At 48.5% G+C, this 14,426-nt stretch overlaps 1 protein-coding gene across 3 annotated transcripts in view; it reads right to left on the bottom strand.

The window, feature by feature from the left end:
• Window positions 1–10,620, bottom strand: part of ATAD2 (ATPase family AAA domain containing 2) — a 47,283-nt gene extending 36,663 nt beyond the window's left edge. For 2 of the 3 annotated variants that reach the window (XM_058668503.1, XM_058668504.1), the window contains exons 1-2: window positions 10,403–10,620; window positions 78–226 (exon numbers count right to left, since the gene is read on the bottom strand). In XM_058668503.1, coding sequence (XP_058524486.1) covers window positions 78–226; window positions 10,403–10,570 — 317 coding nt within the window. In that variant the 5' untranslated portion in view covers window positions 10,571–10,620. Of the gene's footprint in view, window positions 1–77; window positions 227–1,280; window positions 1,374–10,402 lie in introns of those variants that run through there. The other variant, XM_058668505.1, reaches the window with a different exon arrangement.
• Window positions 10,621–14,426: the final 3,806 nt, after the last annotated feature.

The raw sequence follows: 14,426 nt of genomic DNA, 5'->3' as shown, positions 1-14,426 counted from the left end.
CAACGTATTAAAAATAGTTAAAATTCCAAATCATTAAACTATTATTTTAGAACTAGTGCTCAATCATCTTGTATTACCTTGTAAAATGTCTTCCATTAGTATGTTTCTCAGTTATTTCCATATTCTTGTCAAAACTAGAATCTGAAGAATTCTGTGCAGTTTTTCTCAAAGATCTTACAGCACGTGTCCGGTGATAGGTTTCAACTTCCTTAACTGAAGACCCATCCTTTAAGAAAAAAAATCAAAATAGAAAAAGCCATCTAAGTTTTTTTTTTTAGTCAAAATTCCCAGTTTAAATCCATTAAGTTTCCTCTGCTTAGAGATGACAACTGCTTTCTGTGGATAATCATTTTATATCTCCCCAGAAACTATGATAGTTAAAATCTAAAATAATCATGTTATAAGAAACAAATACAAGGATTATTTATAAAATAGCTACTTGAATTGATGGACGGTTACAATTATTCTAGAGAATAAAGTTTTCCACCATAACACAAAAATGAGCCATTTTAGGGCAGGCATCTGTCACAGAGATTAAAGCCAACTGGAATGCCTGCATTCCAAACGAGAGTGCAAGGCCCACACCCTGCGAGGTGGGTCATCCCATGGCAGACCTGAGCTCACAGCTTCCAGGATCAGCCTGGAGCAGCCTACAGCTATTACAAATGGTATATCTAGTTCAAACAAACAAATAAAAATATTTTAGTTTCTGTACTTGCCTCAACCTAAGACAACTTTATCTAACCACAGGATTTGTATAAAAATGAAAAAAGAAACCTTAAAAAGTTTTAAAAGGAACCATATCACGTGTATGATTTCTCACTACTTTATCTGTGTACACATACTGAAGATGTCTGAAAAAATACCTACACATTAATATAAGTATTATTTTTTAACACAAACACCTCATATCTTAGACCAGTGTAGTATGATAGAAAACTTTCCAAGAAATATCTTGAAGGACTCTATCTGCATATATACTTATCAGCAGAGTTGAAGGCTGTGCCTGGGGAAACCTGGAGAAGCTCCAGGCTCTGGACTTCTGGCCAGCCCCGCTTCAGCCACTGTGTCATTCGGGCAGTGAACCAGCATCAGTATTAAATGCAAGATCTGTCTCCCCTCTTTTCTCTGCAAACCTGCCTTTCAAATAAAAGTACACCCAAAAAACAGAAAAAAACACAATTTGCCTGAGAAGGCACAAGACATTCCATTCATTTGCTTTCTTTCATTCAATAAAAACAATTTGGCCCAGCACAGTAGCATAGTCGCTAAATCCTCACCTTGCAACTGCCCATGTGGGCACCAGTTTGTGTCCCGGCTGCTCCCATTCCCTTCCAGCTCCCTGCTTGTGGCCTGGGAAAGCAGCAGGAGATGGCTCAAAGCCTTGGGCATGGTGCACCCATGTGGGAGACCAGGAAGCAGCTCCTGATCGGCTCAGCTCAGACTGTCACAGCCACTTGAGGAATGAGCCAGTGGATGGAAGATCTTCCTGTCTTCCTGTCTCTCCTCTTTATAAATCTCTCATTCATTCCAAATATTATTATAGACTGCCAAGGCAAACCAAACAAAAAACCTCCCAAAAGCCAATGAAAATATTGATGCAGGGACTGGTATTGTGGCTAGACCTGTTAGTGCCAGCAGCCCGCACAGGACGCTGATTCAAGTCCTGAATGCTCCACCTCAGATCCGGAGCTCTGCTAACGTACCTAAGAAAGCAGTGAAAATTTGCCCACATACAAGATGAGACACATCTCCTGGCTTCAGCCTGGCCCAGTTCTACTGCAGTCATTGGGAAGTAAGCCAGTGGACCCAACCTCTCTCTATATATGACTTTTTCAATTACATATATCTTCAAAAATGGATCTAAGTGAAATGACTAAGCCAGACAACAAATCATTCCTTTTGCTACGTGGTTTGCAAATGCTTTCACTTCTAATAAAACTGAAATGAGGTCTAATAAAGCTAAAAGGCCATTTAAAACCATTATTGGCAAGTAACTTTGTGCAAGATAGTTAAATAGTTTATGGTGTCAAAAAAATGGAAATCCTTGCATGTACAGTCTTCAAACATTCATGGAAAATCTCTATCATAACAAAACTGAATTAATTTTGGGATTTGTTGGCACCAAAATAAGCACATCCTTTAATTGAAAGGATAGGGAACAAATCTTTTGGCCAAGGGGTATTTCGATATTTATGAAATGAGTCACAGATCATACAAAATTATTAACCTAAAAATTAGCCTGTGGGCCTAGCAAATAGCACAGTGGTTAAAGCCCTTGCCTGGCGTGCAATGGGAACCCATATGGGCACTGGTTCCTGTCCCAGATGGCTGCCCCACTTCCCTTCCAGCTCCCTGCTTGTGGCCTGGGAAAGCAGCAGGGGATGGTCCAAAGCCTTGGGACCCTACACCTGTGTGGGAGGCCCAGAAGGAGCTTCTGGCTTCGCAGCAGCTCAGATTTGGCCATTACAGACACCTGGGGAGCAAACTAGCTGACGGCACTTCTTTTTCTCTCTCTCCTTCTCTCTGTAAATCTGTCTTTCCAGTAAAAATAAACAAATCTCTTTTTAAAAAAATTAGCCTGCTATGTGTATAGATTGCCTGAATTTCAGGTTTTGCCTGCAGTTGCCCTGGCAAGACCAGACTAAATGACTTCATGAGACATACACTGCCCTTCGGTCACAAGTTCCCCACCCCTGCGTTAATTCCATTTTCCATTGACCTTTTTTTTTTAAAGATTTATTCATTTTATTACAGCCAGATATACAGAGAGGAGGAGAGACAGAGAGGAAGATCTTCCGTCCGATGATTCACTCCCCAAGTGACCCGCAACAGGCCGGTGCGCGCCGATCCGAAGCCGGGAACCTGGAACCTCTTCCGGGTCTCCCATGCGGGTGCAGTGTCCCAATGCATTGGGCCGTCCTCAACTGCCTTCCCAGGCCACAAGCAGGGAGCTGGATGGGAAGTGGAGCTGCCGGGATTAGAACCGGCGCCCATATGGGATCTCGGGGCTTTCAAGGCGAGGACTTTAGCCGCTAGGCCACGCCGCCGGGCCCTCCATTGACCTTTTGAGGTCTCTGTATATAAACTAGAAAAATGTGAATGGAATTGCCAAACAAAACTATTCCTGGGGCTGGTGTCATGGCACAGCAAATGAAGCCATTGCCTGTGACCAGGCATCCCGTTATCAGAGCACTGTTTCACTCCACTCCCTGGCTGTTCTATGACAGGTGCCTGGGAGCAGCAGGAGGGCCTAGTACTTGGATTCTGGCTTCACCCTGACTGTTGCAGCCATTTGGGGACTGGACCAGCAGACGAAGCTGCTTCTCTGTCCCTGCCTGTTTCTATAGAATTCTGCTTTTCAAGTAAATTTTAACAGCACATTTCCAAAAAAAAAAAAAAAAGAGAGAAACTACTTTCATTATCAACTACTTATTCATATAAAAGACTGTTTCTGGAATGCTCCACCCTCTGGCGCCCTGATCCCAGCGTCTGCCCCTCCAACTCTGGCCTGCAGAAGCGGAGGAAGCCTGATCAAGTTCTAGGGCCCCTGCACGCACATGGGAGACCCAGAGTCGCTCCTGAATCAGCTCAGCTCTGGCCACTGCTACCATCTGGGGAATGAACCAGTGGAAGGAAGAACTTTCTGTAAAATGTAACCATTCATAAATTAAAAAAAAAAAAAAAAAAAAGCACAGAGGTGTAACTCAAACCTGGCATTCCTATGGTACGCTGTGCCAAACATCTGCCTCCTCATTCTGCAGTTTTTAAATTGAAATACTATTTTCTGTTTTTTCTATTAACGTATCTTGTCATTTCTTAGTCACCACACTAATGTATTTAACAAACTGCATAACACACTATTTTGAGGCTATCTTCATTATTTTATGTTATAAATACTTCTAGATGAACTATCTTATCTCTATTTGATTTCCTAAGGAAAACTAACAGTTATTAAATTATTGCATTTTATTTATTTATTAAGATTTATTTATTTTTATTGGAAAGGCAGATATACAAAAAGAAGGAGAGACAGAGAGGAAGATCTGCCACCTGATGATTCACTCCCCAAGTGGCCACAACAACCAGAGCTGCACCAATCCAAAGCCAGGAGCCAGAAGCTTCTTCCAGGTCTCCCACAGGGGTAATAGGGTCCCAAGGCTTTAAGCCATCCTCAACTGCTTTCCCAGGCCACAAGCAGGGAGCTGGATAGGAAGCAGGGCCGCCAGGATTACCACTGGCACCCATATGGGATCCTGGTGCAAGCAAGGAAAGGACTTTAACTATTAGGCCACCCACAGGGCCCAGTGGCACATTAATGCACTAACAAACTAATTCCCAAGAGATAAACTAAGCACCAATTGTTGTAACAGTAATCATAAATTAACAGTGGAAAACAGAGATGGAACTTTCACTTTCTGTTTTTTACATTTTCACATACAATACCACAAAAATAATTTTCCTAAGCAGAAAATAAAGGTGACATAAACTTGATATGAGCACTGCACCTGGAGACACACAGTTCCCTCATCTGTCTGGGGGTTGAGCCGTCCTCACAGAGCACCGACAGCCTGTTCTGTCTGAATTACTACAAAGGCAGAGACAGAGCGAGCCCCGAGTCAGTGGACTGATTTACTCCCCTATGCCCACCAGGGAGTCCAGGCGGGACAACCCAGGCTGCAGCTAGCAGCACCACCTGGCTTCAGGCCCCCCACACAGGTGCCATAGGTGCGAAGCAGAGGGTGCGAGCTCACCAACTCTTGGATAAAATGGTCTTTGCTTTTACTCTTAATTTATCTGAAAGATAGAGGTACGGAGAGAGGACAGAGAGGTCGTCCATCTGCTGCTTCCCTCCCTAATGATCGCAATGGTAGGAGCAGGCCAGTCCCAAGCCAGAAGGCTGGAAGCAACTCTGGGGCCCCCACATAGCAGGGTCTAAGCATATGGGCCATCCTCCGCTGCTTTCCCAAACTATCAGTAGGGTGAGGGGGGCCTGGACTGGAAGTGGAGCTGTTAGAGCTCAACCTGTTGCTTGTATGGGATGCTGGCACTGCAGGTGGAAAGGTCTGCTTCGCCACAGTACTAACCCCCAATCGTTTCAAAATAAAACACAGCCAGGCGCTGGCACTGTGGCATATGACGTAAAATTGTTACACCCTTTTAACTGACCTTCCAGGTTCCAAGTTTACTGACTACAATCCTACACACTATCTCACCAGATCCAACTGTAGCTCCTCAGCACTTGCTGAATAGTTTCTGACTCCTAAGGCTAACAACCAAGGGCCTGGGCTGGCGCTGTAGTGGACATAGCCACTGCAGCCATCTGAGGAGTGAACCAGAAGCAGAAGATGGAAGACCTCTCTTTGTAACTCTGTCTTTAAAATACATGAATCTTAAAAACAAAACAAAACAAAGCAAAACAAACGAAAGGCCTCCTTCCGCATCAACCTGCAACTGCCTGCCACATCACGTAACCCCAGGGAGCGCCAATCACTGTTCCCCGTTGGATTCTCCTAACCAACTATCAGCAAGCCTTCGTTTAACTGTGTATTTTTCTAGTTTCTGTGTTGTTATGCTCCAAGCTTTGCACACACAAACATCACAAAACAAAAACCAACAGCCTCAAATGACACTTCAGCATGAGTAAATATTAGTATGAGGAAATCGAGGAAGCAAAGTAGAATAGAAAATGGGTAGTCTTGACCCTGAAGAAAGAAAACTACAAAAAAAGATAACCACATTAATATGCTTGTTGGGGAAAAAACAACCTTGGGGGCTGGCACTACGGCACAGAGTTAAGCTGACATCTGCAAAGCCTGCACCCCACGTGTGCATAGGTTAAGTCCTACCTACCCCCCTTTCAATCTGCTCCCTGCTAATGGACCTGGAAAAGCAGCAAAAAATGGCTTGAATGCTTGGGCGGCTGCACCCATAAAGGAATCCTGAATAGAGTTCCTGGCTCCTGGTTTTGCCTGGTCTGGTCCTGCATATGCATTTGGGGAGTAATCCAGCAGATAAAAGAGCTCTCCCTCTCTGTAACTCTGCTCTTCAAACACAAGAAATAAGATTTAAAAAAAAATATTAACTTAGGGCCCAGCGCAATAGTGTAATGGTTAAGGTCCTCACCTTGAACGCACCTGGATCCCATATGGGTGCTGGTTCTAATCCCGGCAGCTCCACTTCCCACCCAGTTCCCTGCTTGTGGCCTGGGAAAGCAGTTGAGGACGGCCCAAAGCCTTGGGATCCTGCACCCATGTGGGAGACCCCAAAGAAGTTCCTGGTTCCTGGCTTCAGATCGGCACAGCTCTCTGGCCGTTGTGCTCACTTGGGGAGTGAATCACCAGACAGAAGATCTTCCTCTCTGTCTCTCCTCCGCTCTGTACATCTGCCTTTCCAATAAAATAAATAAAACTTTAAAACATACAAATTAATTTAAAAATGTAAAGAAAAGGGCCCTGCGCGGTGCCCTAGCAGCTAAAGTCCTCACCTTGAAAGTGCAAGGATCCCATATAGGTGCCAGTTCTAATCCCGGAAGCTCTGCTTCCCATCCAGCTCCCTGCTTGTGGCCTGAGAAAGCAGTCAAGGACAGCCCAAAGCCTTGAGTCCCTGTACCCATGTGGGAGACCAGGAAGAAGTTCTTGGATCCTGGCTTCGGATTGGCACAGCACCAGCTGTCGTGGCCACCTGGGGAGTGAAATCAGTGGACGGAAGATCCTCCTCTCTATCTGACTTTGTGATAAAAATAAGTCTTTTTAAAAATACATAAAGGAAAAAAAATCACCATTACATATACAGGGAATCTGTACAAATCAGGAAAAAACAAAATGCAAATCCTTTAGCAAAAGTGAAACAATAGTCAAAATCTAAGAGTAGAATTTAACTAATAGGTGATTACAACTTCCAAGATAAAGAGCGGCAGTTAAGCTCTAGAATGGAGGCCAGTATTATGGCATAGTGGGTTAAAGCTACTGCCTGAAGTACCAGCTTGTGGCCTGGGAAAGCAGCAGAGGATGGCCCCAAGCCTTGGGACCCTGCACCTGTGAGAGACCAAGAAGCTCCTTGCTCCAGATTGGCTCAGCTGCAGCCACTGAGGTTATCTGGGGAGTGAACTAGTGGATGATCTTTCTGTCCCTCCTTCTCTCTGTACATCTAACAGTCTAATAAAATTAACTCTAAAAAACCTGAATGACACAGTGAGAAATTTCCCCATCCACTTATTCACTCCCCAAATGCCTGCCCAAGAACCAGGAACTCCATTTGGGTCTCCCTCATGGGGGAACCATCACCCTCTGTGACCTCCAGTGTGCCTGGGAACAGAGGCTGGGCTCAACCTGGGCACACCTGCACTAGACACCTACGTTCCAAGGGGTTAGCTTAATCTATTGCATAAGAGCTGTCCCTGGAGGGAAAGCTGTCAAGAATTCTGCGCCATTACAGATGAGAAGATGGTTAGGGAACACAGGGAAAATTGGTAACTTTTACTCTGAGATACAAAATTACTACAGAGTGGGCCCCACTGTGTGGTGACGTAGTGGTTAAAGTCCTTGACTTGGTTGTGCCAGGATCCATATGGGTGCCAGTTTGTATGCCAGCTGCCCCACTTTCCATCCAGCTCCCTGCTGGTGGCCTGGGAAAGCAGTACAGGAAGGCCCAAAGTTTTGGGGCTCTGCATCCACATGGGAGACCCAGAAGAAGCTCTAGGCTCTGGATTGGCTCAGCTCTAGCCATTACTACTACTTGGGAAGTAAACCAGTGGATGGAAAATCTTCCTTTCTGCATTTCCTCCTCTCAGTAAAATCGAACATTCCAATAAAAATAAATAAATCTTACAAAAAAAATTACTACACAGTGTTTGAGCAGAGAAGTGAGCAACTATTTTGTTGTTTGAAAAGCCTAGGCAGGGGCCCGGCGGCGTGGTCTAGCGGCTAAAGTCCTCGCCTCGAAAGCCCCGGGATCCCATATGGGCGCCGGTTCTAATCCCGGAAGCTCCACTTCCCATACAGCTCCCTGCTTGTGGCCTGGGAAAGCAGGAGAGGACAGCCCAAAGCTTTGGGACCCTGCGCCCGCGTGGGAGACCCGGAGGAGGTTCCTGGTTCCCGGCTTCGGATCAGCATCGTATCGGCGCGTACCGGCCCATTGCGGCTCACTTGGGGAGTGAATCATCGGATGGAAGATCTTCCTCTCTGTCTCTCCTCCTCTCTGTATATCCGGCTTTCCAATAATAATAAAAAATCTTTAAAAAAAAAAAAAGAAAAGAAAAGAAAAGCCTAGGCAGGTACGTAGCAGTGAAGGCACTGTCCCCGACACCCACGTTCTATCCTGGGGTCCTGATCACGTGTACCCTGGGAAGCCGCAGTGAGAGACAAGCAGCAGGCTCCTTGCCAACCAAGGGTGACCTAGCGACCTACACCCTGCTTGGGCCTAGGTCTCCTGAGCTCTTGCAGGCATGTGGGACATCAATCAACGGATAATAGTGCTCTCGAATTCCTTCATTTAAAAAAAATGACAAAAACTGATGAAAGTTCTAATAATAATAATAATAATAAAACATGGTATTAAGCACTCTCTGCTGGAGGAGGGGAGGAAAAGAGGGAGGTCAATCTATTTAATGATCCAAGTAAGAGGCAACAATATAAGCAGTGCTTAGACTCCCCGGATACTTTGTAAATAAAAGTTGCTAACTTACTGGGTTTTGCCCTGAGAATCTCCAGAGCTGGACGATGACCAAGCTAAAATCACCCAGGGTCTTACAAACACAAGCATCCTCGCCACCCACGTGGTAGCACTCTTTGTAATAAGTATAGAAACTCGCTCAGCAGGGGCCTGCATTGCGCCAGCACCCCACACAGGCTTCAGCTCAAGTGCTGGCACCCCCGCACCGTGCCCACACGGGAGACCTGGACGGCAACCCGGATGGAAATCCCACTGTCTCCCCTCTGTAACTCTCCCTTTCAGCACACAAACCTAAGAGACCTGCTGATCACCCTGCTGTGCTTAGATTCCAAACAGCTGTCTTCAACAGTACTGGCATGTCACCAGTTTTCAACCCATCCTTGAAGTCACAGGAAGCAGCACCCTTCTGAACCTAACATTCAATAACGATTGAACCAACTAGCTTTTCTGAGCACAGGTTAGGAACTCGTGGAACCTCAGTTCGGTCCTTAGCAGGCATGGCATTCCCAGAGCTCTGCCAATTCCCCCACGTGATGGAGAAACAAACTCGAAAGCCAAGAAATAAGGTTTTTTTTCCATTCAGAACCACAACTTCATAGCTTGAAAGGAACTTTAGTTCCCCCTTGTAAGAGCAGCAACGTTATGGGGCACTCAGAAAAAAATACAGACAATTCATTTTGTAGTCATCTTCAATCGAAAGCGTCAAACGTTAGGGGGAGACGGTCATTGCCAGGGCACACACCGCTGCCGCCTTCCTGTGCAAGCCCATGTGCCCAAGCCGCTTCCCCATTTCCCGTGCCTCCCTGCATTCCAGGCAGCGTGTACTACCTGCTGCCTCGACTTTACTAGTGTGGCTTCCTCATCTTCTCCAATCTTTCGTAAATGCCGTCCCCTCCACCTGTAGCTGGGGTGGATGGGACAGGGCGTCAGTTTCCTGTCTGAATTTTGCCCATCCACAGATCCTCTCTGCACTTCAGGCACGCGGTTACCTCGGCGCCAACTTCCCCCATAGACACTGTTTAGAACTGCAGCAAGACATAACAGACAGGGAGAGCTCTGGGCGGCTCGGAAGCAGAGTTCCAATTTTAGATCTGCCCGTGCCCGGTTTGCAGTCCGCTTCATCTGCCAAACACACATCACAGTTAACTAACTACGCATTCGGGACTTGAACGGAAAATCCTGCTTTCCTCCCTCCGCGTTATGCAAGCCGAGTTTTGGCCTCTGCCTTTCTTAACTTTACCCTAACCCCTTCTAGGTCTGAAATGGAGGAGGATCAAGGAGAAGCCCAGGGATCATCTCGACTCCTCGCGCAGGCAGCAGGCAGCGGGTCACCGTGTGCGGCACTGCGGGCCCAGCATGGACAGCAGTCAGGGAGGTGGGGGCGGGGAGGGCGGCCCCCAACGAGCCCGGCTCGGGCCCCACACTACTGCACTTCCAGCTCCGGCAGGATCCGCTCTTCTTGCGTAAAAGGAGGGGTACACCAACCGCTCAGCCCTCTCCTTGGGGCCGGTCCCAACTCCTCGCCCCGACCCATGCCGGGGCGGCTCCGACCACGGGAAGCCTTCCATTCCACACCATCACCGCCGTCCCCTCGCCGGTCCTCCACCACAACTGCCCTCCCCCCACCAACCGTCACCCGGACCCGGGCAGCCCTGCAAGCCAGGCGCGCCGGGCCGCGCGCGCCGAGTCCGCCCCGGGTCCGCCGCCCACGCCGGCCCGCGGTACTCACGCCCGCGCCGGCCGCAGGGACGGCAGATTTGGCCTCCGCGCCGGCAGAACGGAGCCGCCTCCGTCCCAGCTGCTCCAAGCTGAGGAACGCGTTGGACAGGTCCAGGGAGTCTGTGGCCGAGGTGGCGGAGTGGCCGTGCAGCTCCAGGCTGCTGCGCAGGACCACCATCTTGCGGCTGCGGCGGAGCGGGCGCCCGCGCGGCCGGGGAGCGCCGGGCAGGGCCGGGGAGGGCCGGAGGCGCTGAGGAGAGCCCGGGGCGGCAGCCGCTCCGGCTTCCGCGCTCTGAATTCTGGCGCCACAAGCTCCGCGCCAGCCGCCGCCGCGCGCGCGCCCGGGATCCCTCCGCCGCCCGGCCCGCCCCACGCCTCCACTCCCCACACCCTCAAACGCTCCACTTCCTGGGCCCAGGAGACCCCGAGGCCGGGCAGGCGATCGCACGGGGGCGGCGCGCAGGGTCCGAGAGGCCCGGGCAGACGGCGGACGCCGACGATCCCTCACGGCCCTGGTCCCGGCTCGCGGGACTCTGGCGGACGGACACCGAGGCCGCGCCGCGCCGGCTCCTGTTTGGAATTTTGGCGCGTGGACCGGGAGGGGGCGGGGCGGCCTCCGCGCGCTCCGATTGGCTGGTGGCGCTGGGTCTCCGCCCCGCCCCTCCCGACACCTGCCCGCGGCTTCCCGCCTTGGAGGATTCAAATGCAAAATGGGCTGGCCCTTGACGGGTGGGAAATGGAGCACTTGGCCTTTGACTGTGTTTGACTTGGAGTCTGAAGAGCATTTTTCCTTCTGGCGTAACCAAAACAAACCGGCAAAAGGAAAAAAGACTGAAGGAACCCAATGTGCGATAGACACAGCGCTGTACCCAGCCCTGCCGGGTCCAAGTGGGTGATCCTAAACAAATTACTCTCTCTCTGGGGCCTGATTTTCTCTGCCGGGAAAACAACTGTAATACTAATACTAACACCAGCACCTAAGAGTCCTTGCAGTCCTGTGTGTGTGGGACTGCCTTGTGGCTTTGCTTCCTAACCAGCTCCCTGCTATTGTGACTTGGACGGGAGCAGCAGATATGGTAAGTACCGTGGCGCTTGCTACCCATGTGACAGGCCAGCAGTTCCTGCCTCCTGGCTCCAGCCTGGCCCGCACTGGCTATTGCCACCATCTAGGGAGTGGATCAACAGGTGCAAGAACTCTTTCTCTCCCTATCACTGTGCCTTTCAAATAAATTAATTTTTTTTAAAAAAGTGTATGCCTATATCAAATGTTACCCTCAGAGAACTAAAGGCAATGACTTTGGAAGATGATAGCAGTTCCTTGAGTACTGTGGGATACAAGACAGTGTGCAGAATGACCGTACGTGGAAGGAGCCCTAATAGACCAAACCAGAATCTATTTATTGACTTGCGTAGTTACAGTTTATTCATTCAGCACGTGTTAAATATTTATTAAGCATGTATTACAGGCCAGGCATTAAACATGGGAAATCTAGCAGTAGCACAAAGAACAAAACTGCCCTCATCAATCTTAAGTTTTAGAGGAAAGGGAGAAACTGTAGCCTTGGGGGTGCTGCTGGGAGTGGCCGTTGAATTTGTTGGAATGGGCATTTGGCCTTCAGAGGTGAAGAGGCCCATTCCCACGTTGGAGGGCTGCACTGGGCTCCTAGTTCCATCTCCCAACTTGAGCATCCGGCTCACACGGTTCCTGGGTGGCAGGTGGTGGGATGTCCGGTATGAGCCACCAGGTCCCAGCTTCTGGCCACCCAAACCTGGCAGGCATTTGAAGAGTGATGAGGCGGAGGTGCTTACTCTCTCTTTGTCTCTCTTTCAGTCTTGTGCTTTTCAAATAAATAATAGATAAGTGCAAAAAAATGATTTCTAGCTCTATGCAGGCCATTTTATAATACTCATTCTCAATGAACTTAGAATGGTTCCTGTGTGTCTTAAACAGACTGTAAGTAGGGCAAGGGAAGGGGAAAGTGTAATTGTTACTATTTTTCCTAATTATTCTTTATTTTTATTCAAGAGGCGGAGAAACAGAGCTCCCACCTATTGATTTACTCCCCAAGCACCCACCCAGACTGTGTTGGAGCCGAAACCGGAGCAGCTGAGCCTCACTCAAGTCTCCCACATGGCTGGCAAGGACCTCATGGCTTGAGCTATGACCTGCTGCCTGCCAGGGTATGCATTAGCAGGAAGCTGGAGTCTCGGGAGAGAACCATTGTAGGAACCCTGACACTGACATGCAAGATGCTGGCATCCCAAACAGCACCTTAGCCTCTAGACCCAACATCCACCCTCAAGCGTGTCGTCTTAAACAGGCTGTTGGGGGCAGTCTTGCTGAGAACACTGAACAAAAGCCTAGTAGAAGTTAGAGGTATCTGTGAAAAATGACGCAGGCAGAAGGGGGAGGAGAACACCAAAGCCAGTAGGGAAAACGAAACAAAACAAAATCCAACCTCAAGGGCCTGATGCAGTGGCCTCACAGCTAAAGTCCTTGCTCTAAATGCACCGGGATCCCGTATGGGCACCGGTTCTAATCCTGGCAGCTCCACTTCCCATCCAGCTCCCTGCTTGTGGCCTGGGAAAGCAGTCGAGGACGGCCCAAAGCCTTGGGACCATGCAGCGCATGGGAGACCTGGAGGAGGTTCCTGGTTCCTGGCTCTGGATCAGCTCAGCAGTGAGCATTGTGGTCACTTGGGGAGTGAATCTTCGGACGGAAGATCTTCCTCTCTGTCTCTCCTCCTCTCTATATATCTGACTTTGTAATAAAAATAAATCTTTTAAAAAAAATACATCTGGACCTGACAAAGTAGCCTACCGGTTAAAGTCCTCGCCTTATACCAGCTGGGAACCCATATAGGTGCCGGTTCTAATCCCACTCCACTTCCCATCCAGCTACATGTATTACATATTGTGTAATTTGCAGGCATTTGCTACTTGCGACAGCCTGAAGAGATGTGTATGGTTGGTATGAAACTGGTGGAATTTCCCTTTCTCTTCAGTCAGGGGTGACTTGATGTAGAAAAAGAGGCAATAGAAAATAAGGTCTTGCTCATAACCCCTGGCTGTGTTAGAAAGACTCGAGAGTTTTTGTTTCACGTATGACAGAAAAGAGATTGAAGTAAGAGCTAAATATCAGTCTGTAACTTCATTTTAGATGAGGTCATATGCCAATCCCTTTCTGTCCTTTGGTAGCAAAGTTAGAAAATAAACATCAAATGGGGCCTGGCAGCATGGCCTAGCGGCTAAAGTCCTCGCCTTGAATGCGCAGGGATCACATAAGGACACCAGTTCTAATCCCAGCAGCCCCACTTCCCATCCAGCTCCCAACTTGTGGCCTGGGAAAGCAGGCGAGGACGGGCCCAATGCTGCACCCCTGTGGGAGACCTGGAGAAAGTTCCTGGTTCCTGGCTTCAGATCGGCATAGCACTGGCCGTTGCGGCTCACTTGGGGAATGAATCATCGGATGGAAAATCTTCCTCTCTATCTCTCCTCCTCTCTGTATATCTGACTTTGTAATAAAAGTAAATAAATCTTTTTTAAAAAAAACAAAATAAACATCAAATTGGACAGAAATGAACTTTAATGACATTGTGAAATGTCCTCCTTAAATACGATTGCTAATCTCACTGGTTTCTCAGAAAACAGGAAAAACCACAGATTGCAGGAGATGCGGGGGAACTGTACTTGACATTGGCCGTGTTTCAGCAACTCTGCATTTTAGCGGCCTTGCTGTCTGGGAGTGTCCCCTTTTAGTTGGTTTCGGTTAGGTAGGAGCCAGCCATTAACCACAGAAATCCTACAGGGACATGGACAGTTGGCTCCCTTGACCTGTGAGTTCTGTATCTGGTGATTAAAACAACCACAGATCAAAATCATGGGGAAAAAAAAATTGTATCTTTTTTTAGAAGATTTATTTTTATTGCAGAGGCAGATACACAGAGAGGAGAGACAGAGAAGATCTTCCGTGCACTAATTTCACTCCCCAGGTGGCCACAATGGCAGGTGCTGAGCCGATCCGGAGCCAGGAG

The sequence above is a fragment of the Ochotona princeps genome, chromosome 9 (assembly GCF_030435755.1).
Source record: "Ochotona princeps isolate mOchPri1 chromosome 9, mOchPri1.hap1, whole genome shotgun sequence".
In the NCBI taxonomy this organism is placed as follows: domain Eukaryota; kingdom Metazoa; phylum Chordata; class Mammalia; order Lagomorpha; family Ochotonidae; genus Ochotona; species Ochotona princeps.
The sequence above is the reverse complement of the archived record's forward strand: the minus strand, read 5'-3'. Positions and strand labels throughout refer to the sequence as shown.